The 13951-nt window shown below is 36.2% G+C and overlaps 3 protein-coding genes across 5 annotated transcripts; all 3 read right to left on the reverse strand.

Moving 5' to 3' along the window:
- On the reverse strand, positions 1-3452 carry LOC104765426. 2 transcript variants are annotated; one of them, XM_019241461.1, is made up of 6 exons: positions 3268-3408; positions 2992-3088; positions 1644-2719; positions 528-1363; positions 361-417; positions 1-263 (listed from the first exon to the last, which is right to left on the reverse strand). In XM_019241461.1, exons 3-6 carry the CDS (start codon positions 2584-2586, stop codon positions 21-23), a joined length of 2079 nt encoding a protein of 692 aa, XP_019097006.1. In that variant the 5' UTR covers positions 2587-2719; positions 2992-3088; positions 3268-3408; the 3' UTR covers positions 1-20. The 2 variants fall into 2 exon arrangements, with proteins under 2 accessions (XP_019097006.1, XP_010487437.1); XM_010489135.1 differs by lacking the exon at positions 2992-3088 and having other exon boundaries at positions 3268-3452.
- Positions 4265-9458, reverse strand: LOC104765427 (TSA1-like protein). Of its 2 annotated transcripts, none has more exons than XM_010489137.1 (28): positions 9345-9458; positions 9157-9208; positions 9031-9072; positions 8819-8931; positions 8641-8710; positions 8410-8484; positions 8281-8328; positions 8122-8187; positions 7978-8025; positions 7815-7880; positions 7677-7724; positions 7526-7588; positions 7395-7442; positions 7228-7299; positions 7085-7132; positions 6930-6992; positions 6787-6834; positions 6629-6694; positions 6501-6548; positions 6325-6393; positions 6190-6237; positions 5989-6033; positions 5858-5908; positions 5736-5768; positions 5592-5648; positions 5473-5502; positions 5278-5381; positions 4265-5175 (listed from the first exon to the last, which is right to left on the reverse strand). In XM_010489137.1, the coding sequence occupies exons 1-28, from the start codon at positions 9417-9419 to the stop codon at positions 4471-4473; spliced, it is 2301 nt and encodes a 766-aa protein (XP_010487439.1). In that variant the 5' UTR covers positions 9420-9458; the 3' UTR covers positions 4265-4470. The 2 variants fall into 2 exon arrangements, with proteins under 2 accessions (XP_010487439.1, XP_010487438.1); XM_010489136.1 differs by having other exon boundaries at positions 8122-8199.
- On the reverse strand, positions 11434-13951 carry LOC104765428 (NAI2-like protein). Its single transcript, XM_010489138.1, has 9 exons — positions 13793-13951; positions 13640-13676; positions 13518-13549; positions 13331-13403; positions 13161-13241; positions 13004-13051; positions 12820-12903; positions 12424-12650; positions 11434-12322 (listed from the first exon to the last, which is right to left on the reverse strand). The coding sequence occupies exons 1-9, from the start codon at positions 13880-13882 to the stop codon at positions 11633-11635; spliced, it is 1362 nt and encodes a 453-aa protein (XP_010487440.1). The 5' UTR covers positions 13883-13951; the 3' UTR covers positions 11434-11632.

The raw sequence follows: 13951 nt of genomic DNA on the forward strand, positions 1-13951 counted from the left end.
TAAACGAGGGAAGTACACACTTACGGTCTCATACATTTAACTAGTACGTCCACAAATCTCTTGTACATGTGCTGCTTCATGTACATCTTCTCAACCTTTTCACGTCCTTGGTTAGCTAGTTGTAGCCTTGTAGATGGGTTTCTAAGAAGAAACAACAGGTTCTGAGCTAAAACTTTATTACCTGGCCTCCCCACAGGATGAAGTAGCCCTGTAACATTGTGCTCCACTATCTCTTTTGTTCCTCCAGCGTCTGTTCCAAGCACCTGTTCCCATTTAAAACAATGATTAGGATGAGAGAACATTGCCTTTTTGTCTCTCCAGAATAAGAAAACATGGATTCATCTATCGTTTGTTTCTCACCGGAAGACCATAAGCCATTGCTTCGATAGTCACTCTCCCGAATGTTTCACCAACTCCCTGTTTCACAAATTGAAGAGGGTAAACAAAGGTTGAATAACGCATCAAAAAGCATTTGATAGTGTCTGTTTTGAGTGCAAGCCATAAAAGGATCAAGATGAGGAAAATACCTGGGAATTTGTTACGTAGACATCTGCAGCAGAGTATAATGAGGCAACACGCGTGGTCGCTGGAGTCCATAGAACAGAGGTCGATAAGTTTCCACTGTTTGACAAGAAGCTCAACATCTCCTTAACGTATGCAACTTTGTTGCTCTTAGACCCAACTGATCCAAGAAGAAGTTTAAGGTCTTGTTTCCGTGTTACGTTGCCAGACGACAACAGCTTTCTTTTACCAGTGGCCGTGAGAACGGCTGGATTTTCAATAGCAGGAGACGTGATCTTCATCTTCCGTGGTGAACCTCTTAAACGATGTCTGACTGAAAGACTAATCTTTTCCTTCCTGATGCCATTGAGGTTCTTGATTTTGGACTGATTACTATTAGTTTTAGCCACTGGTTCTTGTTCTTGTTGTCTCTCCAGTGCCAAGGCGGCAGATTCAAGGAGAAGAAGTTGTCCCTTTCCTGGGTTTATGCTGCTAAGAGACATCACAAGCATATCCGTATCTGTCAATTCGAACTCCGTTCTGACTGATTCACGTAGTGTTTGTCTTTTCTTCTTCATCATCTCCTGGGTCAGTGTTGGAGTATTTAGTGAACTGGAAATCCCGGAAACAAAAGCCAACTCATCATTAACAGACAGCGGAACAATAACCGGCTGAGACCTAAGCTTTATATGGTCCTCTTCACACCATGTTAACCATTGTTTGCTCTGTACTTCAGATAGAAAAATTAGCAGTTTCACTCGGTCGAGCACAGGTTTTGCTCGATCAAAGTACTCACGCCGGTTCTCCATCACCCACCAAGCGATTTGACTTCCACCAGCTGGATGGTGATCCATGTATTGATCTGCGGAGATTGTAACATACATCATAATGAGTATCCAACCTTGAGGCAGAAAAGGAATATTGAACATGTTTTAACAATTGTTTTGATGAAAAAATATATAAAAATTGCACTAATTGAAAACAATCTAAAGTGAGCATGCTATATTTGACAACTTCTAATTTCACAATGCATCTTTCAGTAGGAAAGGAATGGGCTATGGTACGCATTTCTGAACATGATGGTCAATATGTACTCATGCAAATAGTGATGTCAAAGAATTAGCAGATCTATTTTTCCTTACCTATCCATGAGGCACAGACTGCTGATCCTGCAATAACAAGATCTGCTTTCATGGCAGTTTTGAAACTGAGTTCTCCTTTGTCTTCAACCACTTTGATCCTTCTCCTTGTGAGCTCTGGCAATAATCCACCCCTTCTACTCAAAACTACTGCATATACTGTTGCACCACAGCTCAAAAGCTCGGAAGCCAACTCCATCATTGAAATTGGAGCACCAGTCATTGATAGTTCATGGAAAAGTAGGACGAATCTTCTAGACCAAACAAGACGTTTAAAGTCTGATTTCCTGTCACAGGTCCCTGATCGCTTTTGCGGACTCCATTCAAGAATTCTATCCTCTAGTGATCCAAACGGACCAAAAAGTTTACCGTAGGTGACATTAGTCTTAGGAAGTTCTTGATCTTGCTCGTCCAAGTCCCTAGTCTCCATCACTTTCCTCACCCTTTGCTTACTACGAATCCTTGCACGTGAACTACGACTACCTTTTCTGGTCCTCCTCCTGGAGCTCAAGCTTGGTCGAGATGTGACATCCTCTTTCTTGGCCAAAGTTACATGCATCCTTTTATTTACACCTATATGGACTATATTGGTATTACCTACTACAGCATGAGAACTCCCATTAGCATCCAGTCTTTTATTCTGTTCCACATGCAAAACATCTTCTCTCAGTTTGCCTCCAAACCGTAAGAACTCAACTTTGCTATCATCATCATGCGCCCATCTGGACTGAACATAAAATCCAAGATAGGTCCAAAGAGTAATCAAAAGTAACCAATAAAGCAGACGGTTACTTCTGAACCACTGAACAGCTGCTTTGCCATCTCTACGTGGAGTCCTGCCAGAATGAACTCTCCTAAATGTAGGTGAACCCCTTGGAGTAGACCTCCCTGACAATGAAGACTTAAAGCTACCTAGTTTCAGCGGTGACAGCCGAAGGTCTTCCATACTATATTCCTTTACAACAATAACATCCTCAATATCCTCCTATTATTTCCCTAGACTTCAATACGCCACAAAACCACTAGCATCTAGACAAATTCCATTTCACTTCATTCCATCAGCTCTTAGCAGCAGCAACCTAGAAAGATCAAATCAATCATCAGCATGGAACTATATATAGTAAAACTTATGATCCCAGTTCCCTCACTGCTAAATCTAAAAAAACTCAAATTCAATTGGTATATGAAATCGCCACTTCCATATAAAGATAGAATCAGAACTGAAACCGCGTTGACGAAATCAAGAAACAGTTTTGCGATGACCAAATAAAAGCCAATGTAAGAAAAAAGATCAAGATCGAAGCGAGCATCTTTACTCTAAAAAGATCAAGATCGTAGGGAGTAATCTTACTAATTCCGATACTAAATTGAACTTCCGACTTGGTTCGCCGATGCTCGGAACTAGGTATTGAGGCGATCTTTTTTTTTTTTTTTTTTTTTCCAGAAATCTACGATTCAAAGAAAAAGATAGAGAAGAAACCTAAAATTCAATGTACTTCAACAACAAAACTAGAAAGAAGAATCATATCGATGCAGAGAGATGAGAAACAACACGAACTTGTAAAGAAGCAGACGAAGCAGATGAAGACGAATTAGAAAGAAACAAAAAAAAGAGGACATTAATTACATTGCATAGAGTTTTTCTCCGGTGATCTAAGCTTGAGCCACCACCAAGAGCTGAGCAGAGTCGCGGCGAGAGAGAGAGCTCAGAGACTCGGAGTCTAACGGAGTCAGAGAGCTGCTGTGCACGAGGAGAGAGAGAGAGGTGGCTGATTCTTATTTGTTAGTATTTGATTTTTTTTTTTTCTTTTTTTCTCAGAATTGTTCGTTTTCTTTTTATTAATCGTTGTTTTGCTGACGTCAAAACTAATAATTTAAAGTAATCGTCGTTTTGCTTTTTTTCCCGAGTATGATGGGATGGCTCACAACATGTGTTAGCTAACACGTGTGGGCTACTCTGTTTTCATTATTAGTATTATACTATTATTTGGTTAATATATTGTGTGTGAATATTTCCAAGGACATTTGTAGAGCATTTTTAAATATTAACTGACGTGTGACAAAATAATTTTAAGTTTGATTCCCCCCAAACAATATACTAGTATAAGAAAGAGAACATTTTCTTCACTTAAATTATGATGATCTCAAAGGAAAACAAAATTATGATCTGTTTAATTTTATAGATAAATTTATTAGCCGACAAAACAAATAATATTATTCAAGTGGTTACGACTTACGACGTCCTTTTTTTGAGTTATGTATCAGGAAAAATGGTGGTAGGAGTAGGACTAACCAATCTCTATTTAATGTGATTTTTTTACTAACAAATTGCAATTACAAGAACTCAAAATTCTCATGATTTCTGATTTTAGCCCTTTTTAAGTTTTAACTTGTATACAAATGTTAATACGTAATAGTACCTAGCTAGGAGGACACATATGCCTCTTAAATCGTCATTATGAGTCGATCATTAACGCTATTAAGCTATATGAATGTAAAGAATAAAAAGAATCATGATATTCTTTATTTTTTTAGTTATTAGTATGATTTTGTTGATTTCATCATTCAATTTCACACTTATTTGAAACTTTTCAAGATTTTATCTTTTTGCATTACCGTAAAAAGAAAAAAAAAAGTTTTATTATAAAAGACGATTATTTTGTAACAAATCTCTCATTTTATCTATCTCTCTCTCAAAGGTCTTTTTCAACCTCTCTCCCCTGATATAACCAACAAACAAAGTCTCAAACAAAACAACACCAGAAAGTAAAACACAAGAACCACAACTAATTGAAGATGTGCTTTAAATACAATCAAGAATCTCATTAGCTCAATTAAGCGAACTAAGAAACTCAACCCATATCTGTTCTGCTCTCTTTGTCGTCTCTAGCGCAAATTCCTCCGCCGCATGCTCGTCCTTTGCCTTACGCACCGCCTCGTGATACTCTTCGTAGGCCTGAGACGCCTCCTTGAGAAGCTGTGACAGACTCGTCGTCAACGACGTAAACTTTGAATCAACGTTCACTTTCTCTGCTTCTAGCTTCGCCAACAGTCTCTTGATCGCAACGATTCTGATGTGCAACGCGTCTCCTCGTTGAGCCGTGATCTTTGCCGATGCGAACACCGAGTCTACGGATCTCTGCTTCTCCATTGCGGTTTCTTTCAACAGTTTAGCTCGGGTTTGAGCAATCTGGACTCTCTGAGAAGCCTCGAGTCCTTCTTTAATGACGGTTTTGTATTTGGCTAGCAAAGAGATGTAACCAATAGAAGCTGAGCTGAGTACCTCGTAACGTGTACCGGCTGCTATAATCTCATCGAAGTTTGGATGGTTTACGAGATCACGTGCGCTTAGACCCCGTAGCTTCTTTAGGGTTAGCTTCAAGCCCTCTATGCTCTCTGATGTGGCGGATGATTCGCTTGTGGTAGAAGTAACCGATGACGAACCAAGGACTGAGCTTACCTTTGAGGACGTTTGTTCTCTATGGGTATGAACAAGATTGTTCAATGATATGGTGAGGCGAGAAGTCTCTGAGCCCTACCAAATTCAAGTCAAAAGTTATCAAGAAACTGTGATTGATTCAGATGTGAGAGCCTTCCATTGTCTATTCAAGAACTATCTATAAAAATAAAACAAAACCTGGGATTTGGATTCTTCAGCGAGTATCTCAGCTATGTTAATGGAAGAATCCGTGTCTGCTTTAAGACCATCTTTGTCTTGGTTAAAACAACCACATACACCATCTGCAAGAAACAAAAACAGAGAGAATTACACGTAAGAATAGGTCTCTTGTAAAATTCTTTAACATTCACAAGAATGAGCTTTAAAGCTAACCTGCAGGCTTTAGAAGACCATCTAAACCAGCTGTTAAAAGAAAGAACATATAAACATTGAGATATTAATTGTTTCCTTTTAGAAAAATATATATTTGTGAGAATCTGAAGTTTAAGTACCACTGTTTCCGGCATAAGTTTTCTGCGCTACACTTATGGTTGACGTACTCTTTGCAGCTGTTGACACAACACATGAAATTAAGAGCTATCACAGAGATTCTGAAATAAAATGACATAAATAATAATATTGAAGCAGTTTCTTACAGTCATCTCCATTAGTCTTTGCAATTGTAACAGCTGCAAGTTAGAATTAAACAAGAAGACCAAAACAAACTGTTAGAGACTTGTCCTTGTTTTCAAAAGAATTATTTAGTTCTTAAGATTACCTTCAAATTCGCGTTCGATTGCTTCCAACATAATGCTTCTCTTGTTTTCATCTGTTAAGAAAAGAGAAAAGGACTGAAAACGTATCTCACAAGGCTCTGACTTTGAGGAACAAAACGATCAAGTTATTTACCTTGTTTTGATTCATTCTTTATCTCATTAAGGCCTCTTGTTGCGGCTGAAAAAGAAAAATGAAACTTCCCATTCTTTATCTCATTAAGATCATGATTACTTGTTGTATATGATTTGGATTCATCTGATTAACAAGACTTATTGCACCAAGGATAGTTCAAGGTTCCTTCAAAGTTAGAGAGAGGAATGTATGTTAAAGTACCTTCAAACTCGAGTTCAATAGCATCAAGCATACTTTTTCGCCTTGCAGCTGTAACAAAACATGGAAACATAGCTGATTCATGGATACATTAGAAATTAAATAAACAACAAAAGAAATAAGGGGAAGATTTGTTACCATGTTCATCATCATCCTTGCCATCGGTTGAATCAGTAGCCTTAATCTCTTCAAGACCTTTTGTAGCAGCTGTAATGTAAGAACATAAAAAAAAAACAGAAGAAAACTTATCTACTTGATCTGTTTCTATTGATTCACATTCAGCTAAGAATTGCAAAATGTTATGTGAAAGTAACCTTCAAACTCGCGTTCGATAGCTTCAAGCATGCTATTTCTCTTTGCAGCTGTAACAAAACATAAAAACATTATTTAGAAAGCTATGGAAGCAAGGTCAACAGAAAAGGTAGAGAAGAAAAATTATTACATTGTGCAGCGTCATCTCCTTCAGTGAAGTCGTCAAGATTTAGTTTCTTCAGGTTACTTGCAGCAGCTGCAAAGTAGTTTGACAAAACAGAGGAAATGATTCAAGATATGATTCCGGTACCATAAGAACTAATGAACTAACAGATATGTCATAATTACCTTCAAATTCACGTTCAATCTCATCCAACATACTTTGCCTCGTTGCAGCTGATAACAAAGATATAAGTAAACCTCTCTGAGAATTACGCTACAAGAAAGGTTAAGGAACCGAAAAAAATGTCTAAATGGAAAGAGCTTCTTACATTGGTCTCCCTCCTGTTTGCTATCGGCGAGATCTTCAAGTTGCTTAAAACTCTCAGTAACGGCTGCAAGAGAGGAAACAAACTCTTAGAACTTCTTGGAACCAATAAAGATTCAAAGATTCTCTATGCATGTAATGATTGGTATGCCAATTTACCTTCAAATTCGCGGTCAATTGCATCTAGCATACTTTGTCTCTTGGCAGCTGTAAATAAGGCATATCATATATTCATGTATCATTGTCTAGGTTTAAGTGTGGTGGACAAAAACAAAAAGTATCAATGTATAACAATATCTTACCTTTTTCTGAATCATCTTCATCTTTGACAGTGTGAGCATTAATCTTTAGCCCTTTAAGACCACTGGTAACAGCTGCAAGTGGAAGAAAAGCAAACATAATCATAAATCTAAAAAGTCTCAGGACAAAGATTGTAAATCAATTGAGATAAATATTGAGTATGTCATACCTTCAAACTCGCGTTCAATTGCATCTAGCATATTCTCTCTCTTTGCAGCTACAACAAGACATAAGATATATGTTCTGAATACTGTATCTGAGACTAAAAGATCATTGAAATAGAGGGAAACACAATATTACAGTGTGCTTCATCATCTTTGCTTGAGGTTGAGTGCCTTAGTTCTTCAAGACCTTTTGTAGCTTCTGCAAACAGAGTAAAAAACAGAGGTTTAGGATGGTTCTGCAGAAGATATCTAATTAAGACAAGATACTTGTTAATCAAGATACCTACCTTCGAACTCTCTTTCGATCTCTTCTAGCATCTTTTCTCTCCTTGCAGCTACATTAAGACAACAAAACCTGACTCAAGAGTACTATAACATGTAAGACAAGGCATCAAACAACATAAAAACGAGAGAGTTTTCTTTACCGTGTTCTTCATCATTGACCCCAGTTAAATCATCAGCCTTTAGTTGTTCAAGACCCTTTGTAGCAGCTGCAAGAAATGAAACAGAAGACAAAAACCAATTGTTAGTTAACTTTTTCGATTTCAAGAACTTGGTTAAGAAGATAAATGTTATGTAGAGAGATACCTTCAAAGTCACGTTCAATCTCGTCCAACATGCTTTGTCTCTTTGCAGCTGTAACAAAAAAAGAACAGAGAACTTGGACTTATAATATATAGGAAGAACAAAAATGTGATCGTAAAAAGTAATAGAGGAAGAGTGTTATGTTACATTGTTCATCATCTATTCCTTGGGTGGAATCATCAATCTTTAGTTGTTCAAATCCAGCAGCAGCAGCTGCAAGTAACTCTTTTGTAAGTAAGACTTGATCAACAACAGTTTTTACAAGAACTTAAACTTAAAAAGCTAGACAGAAACATGTAAAGGTACCTTCAAACTCTCGTTCAATAGCTTCCAACATTTTATGTCTCCTAGCAGCTGAAACAACATAGACAGTGTTAGAGCAATCTCTTAGCAAAAATGATCACATTAAAGAGGAAGAACTTTTTTTTGTTTAACCTTCTTCATCATCCTTAGATTCATCAACTTTGTTGATAACATCAGATTCAGCCTTTTTAAGTTCATTGACATGGGCTGTAATCAAGAAACACAAAAGAAGACAAACAAACTCTTCACATCAATATTTTTATATTTTTATTATCTAAGGCTTCTTCTTCCAGACACATAATATCAACTGTACGAGACTTTTAAGAAAACAGAGTAAAAAACAGAGTAAACATCGTCACATACCCTCGAACTCAAGTTCGATATGGTCCAACATACTCGAACTTTTCTTGACTTCATCAGTAACAGCTCCTACCTATATAGATCCAAAGTAAAAGAACCAAGAGCTCAATTTGCAGTAATCTTTTAAATCATAGTCATTCATTCCAATTTGACTAATGTAAATTCATAAACAGTAGTTTACCTGAGCTGATGCATCAACAGATTCTTTAAGAATTTCCACTGATTCTTCAGTTAGAGACAGAGATATAGTGTTGTTATCAGCCGCTGTGCTGTTTTTCTGACCACTGGTATCAGCTAATTCAACACACAACATAGAAAACTATATTAAAAAGAAAATTCCAGAAGAAGAAAAGAAACTAGATAGAGAAAGAGAGAGAGAGAGAGAGGTCTTACTTTTATCAGCTGCTTCATTGCCTTGGAGAGAATTGACATTAGCTACAACCAAGAAAAAAAATCATCATCTCCTGGTTATTTTAAGAGAATTGTGTTAAACTACGATTCTTAAATCTTAAGACATACCTTGATATTCATGCTCGATCAGACCTACACTCAAACCTCCAGTTCCTCCATCCTAAAATCAAAAGTCAAATGCATTTGAAATCAGTTGATCATATGATTGATTCGTTTCTTTTTTTTATTTTTTTTGTTAAAGATTGATTCGTTTCTTGTAAAGAAACAACAAGATCATATGTCTTTTGTGTAATTACCTGGCAAGAAACTTCATAGAAGCTTGAGAGAACGAGACAAAGAGACAAACCTAGAGCTAAAAACTTCGTTCTCATGGCGGAAGATTGTAATCACAAAGATCAAAATACACTGTCCCGAAGCTTGAGGAAATACATATAACAAGACTTTAAATAAAACCCAAGTAAAATAATAACTCAACGTGGCTTTTTTATTTAATAATAGATATTCACGTGGCTTTTATTTTTTTATATATTTTACATGTTCCTGATTACAAACAATCCAACGCTATTTTTTCACGTTCCTGGTCATCCACTTTTTATGTTAGGTAACAATGCTTTTTGAATATTGTGAAAAATGCTTAATTAAAGTTTAATGTTGAAATGTATACGGAATCCACGTTGGTTACATTGAAGTTTAAACTATTAATCAGTTTAACTAACTGCAATCTGATGAAATATAAATATAATCCTTAAGAGTGATATATCTTCTCCACTCCAAGGTCCACCTACTGTGAACTTCGTTGCTGATTTAATCTATAATGCTATAGTCATTACTACCATATCGTATCTCGTAAGACTTAAGCAATTATATTATACTATATGTCTGCCGATCAGTGTTTTATAATGCATTCATTTGGGGGAAAAAAAGTAAACAGGTACTCCTATAATGCATTCATTTGGGGGAGTATAAGATAGTATTAGCGTGCAACATGCGAAAATTAAATACATTTGTATATGGTTGTACTTGTACAGGAATGACAACATGTGTCACCCTAAACTCAATTAACGACTTTTTTTTTTATAAATTTATAAACTAGGGCAATAAATTCAAAATCAGACTTTTAGATCTCAAGACGTTGACTATATATATGATTCATATTAAAACTTTTTTAATCATTCCACTTTGGTCTAATATGTATTACAAATATAAATCTTGGAAGAACTTGTTACTTAAAAAACGATACTTATATGAAGTGGAGTGAGTAGTAATCATGAAATCAACAGAAACATTACCATTAACCATCAAGTCCCCAACCCCATCGGTAAACGAAACTCGCTTGGAAAATAAACATATCGTAACAACATGTCTCTATATATGATATTGTAAATTGTAATGTTATTATAACGTATAAATAATTGATATATACGACAGGTTGACGATAAGCTAGCAGATTCGATTAGACTAGAGTATTAATTGAGAGGGCCACATTCTTTTCCCGGAGATAACGCCACCGAGCTGCCCATGCATCATCCATTTCTTCATTTTCGTTGTTCAATTAAGTCCTTCTATTCATTATAACAATAATTTCCTTAAACGTGCTACATAGAGGGATAATTAAAAAAAAAATAATAATAACTGATAGCTAGTGTACTTATGAGTACCAAATTTTGAATCTTTTAAACAAATTAACACCGTAAAAACAATTGTGTCTCTCCTTGGTCTCCCTACTTCAACATATTACTTACAAGCAGCGTTCGAAAAAGCGTTGTAGGCGTCCGTTTCCGCCTCGTCTAGACGCTAGGTGCTATAGCACCGCCTAAACGACCGCTTTGACTGCCTAAAATTGTAGTATCATCATTTTAATGTATTTTTAAAATTTTAATTACACAAATTTAAAATTTATAAAGTTTTTTTATAAACATAATTATAAATGTTTAATATATTATTTAAAATGAATTAAAATAATTTTTTTATCTATTGTTTTGTTTTTGATTTAATATTTTTATTATTTCTATACATATTTTGTATAATTATGTATATAATATCAGATATATATTAGTTTATAGTATAACCGCCTAAAACCGCATAAATTTCGATTAGGCATTCTAGGCGCTAGGCGTTGGATCACCGCCTAGTTAACGCCTAGCGCTTTCTTCAACATTGCTTACAAATTACAACACAATAACATGTATATAAGTTTATAACATTAAAACCAGTCACGGCTGGCCTTATTCACATAAAACAAGTGATGCCCAAATTGTAAGCCACATATTATAAGAGTAAATCTTGGGCCACTTAACTTTAAATAAGTGATGTCTAGTGACATAATAACACTGATACTCGAGCATGTGTTTAAACAAATGACATCAACATATATATATATATATATCTTTCAATAACGTTAATTTATTATTCTTTAGGAAACATAAAACCAGGAATAAAGGAGTTTGACAAGGTGCTCACATCAAGGAAGTTCCTCGACGAAGCTTTGTATTTGAAAGGGAAAATAACAAGAAACTACAAAACGTAAACAAGAGAGAAAATATGAAATATAAAAGAGATGAAGAAAACAAAAAGACTTGTTTCTCTAGAGAGTACCGAGAAACTTAACCCAAACCTCCTCTGCGCTCTGAATGGCCTCACGCGAGAACTCCTCAGCTGCTTGTTCCTCTTTCCACTTGCGCACAACCACATGATACTCCTCGTATGCTTTAGAAGATTCCTCTATAACGTGTGATAGATTCACAACTGTCTTCTGGAAATTCATATCAACTTCTTCCTTCTCGGCCTCAAGTTTCAACACTAGTTTCTTGATCGCAAATATTTTGACGTACAACAAGTCTCCTCTCTCAGCCAGAGCCTTGACTAATGCTAACTCAGCCTCTACATTTTTCTTTTTCTCCGCAGCCATTTCTTTGAGCAATCTAGCACGCGCCTGCGCAAGCTGAACTCGCTGAGAGGCCTTGATTCCTTCCTGTATCAGACTTCTGTACATGGACAGCCTCGAAATGTAACTTACCGAGGCCGAGCTCAGTTCCTCATAGCGTGCAGCAATCGCCAGTATCTCCTCGAAATCCGAACGAGCCACGAGCTCACGCGCACTTATGGAACGATACTTTTTCAAGGTCACTTTTAGCTTCTCAACGGTCTTTGTTGTTTCTGTGGAAGAACTAGATCCTGTGGTTACGCTTACACCAGAAGACCATTTTTCTTTCTTATGCTTCTCAACAATTTCCGTGAGAGATGCTATGAGACTGGAGGTCTTTGACTTGGAGCCCTACATACCAAAACCAAAAATTCATTGAAGGAGACGTGTTAAACAAGTTTCATTGTCTATAATATACTATTTCATAAGAATGTCCAAGTCTGAAAAGAAACCTGGGAAACGGATTCTTCCTTGATGATGGCATCTATGTCATACTTTGGTATAACGATGGAAGCGTCCCCCTCTTCATTAACACCATTTCTGTCTTGGTTGAAACATCGCCACGCACCTGACTGTGAAATTCCTAGAGATCCCAACATCCCCGAGCCACCATTGCTTTTCTTCCAACCGTTATAAGAGCTAGACTGCTGACTACTCTCGGCTGATGCACTTGACACACCTAAAAAGAAGAATTATAAACAATATAATTCTCAACTCAGAGTTATTGAGATGATCATCTGATAAAAATTTTAACAACCGTCTTAAAAAATTAATAATAATATGAATTTCATTGTCGAACCCCTAGCAAATTAATGTTATATTACATGATATATCATCTCAACGTGTACCTTCAAATTCTATCTCCTGTGTTTCCACCTTACTCTTTCTCCTTGTGGTTCCTTCTTCTACAACAATTTTTGTAGCAGCCGCCGCTATATGATCGAACGGTAAAGAATAGACAAGTTTTTAGATATTAAAATAACATTCATCGAACAAACACCACTTCATGCATATGTAGGAAAATTAAGTTACCTTTCAGTTGCTGTTCAATCTCTTCCAGCTTTTGCCGTCTTTCAGCATCTGAATTAAGACCACACGTAAAAATAATTACCAAAATAAACTTAACTATGCATGGCGAGAAACAGAGTAGCTAGAAACAAAAAACAATTTAGGAAACAAAATCTTATACCAATTCCAACAGCATCATTAGATTCACCAAATTTACCGGCACCGTCAGATTCAGATCCATCTTGTTTATCACCGAAATAGGCTACAATTCGAGATACAAGGCAAATTAAAATTCTTCAATAATAACTAGATTGCTCTAACCCTGTTGATTAGTATCTTGACATTATATACCATCAAGTTCACGTTGTATATCGTCCATACTCGAACTTTGACCCAATTCTTGATGACCACCAACAGCTTCAGGCTAGAGATCCAAAAAGCACAAACAAGAGATTAGACACACAAAGAAATGAACAATTTTAGTTTCTTTTTACGACATACACCAAAATCTAATCCACCCATTAATTATTGATTTAACCTGGATTGTATAATCCACATTAGTTGGCATATCTGCAGCCAAAAACAAACCCAAACTCAGTTAAATTCCGGCTAATTATTTTAGGTAATAAGAAAATCAAATATTGACAAAATCTCGTCTACCTTGAAATTCACCAGACTCCGTTGAGCCTGCCTCGACCTGAAATGAATATCAAATGCATGCATGTTATACATTTTTTTATATTTCTTCTTATCTTGTGATTCACTCTTTAATAGTGTTATGTTCGCTTAAAGAAAATTTAAGGTTAACTATACCTGGCAAGAAACCTCATGGAAGCTTGAGAAAAAGAGACACACTGCTAAACCTAAAACCACACTTGTCCTTCCCATCGCAGAGATTTTCATTACAAAAATACCAAATTTTGAGTGTGTTTGATGTTTGAAGCAGAAATTTCTGTTCTTTAAATAGACCGA

Source organism: Camelina sativa, chromosome 19 (genome assembly GCF_000633955.1).
Source record: "Camelina sativa cultivar DH55 chromosome 19, Cs, whole genome shotgun sequence".
Classification (NCBI taxonomy): domain Eukaryota; kingdom Viridiplantae; phylum Streptophyta; class Magnoliopsida; order Brassicales; family Brassicaceae; genus Camelina; species Camelina sativa.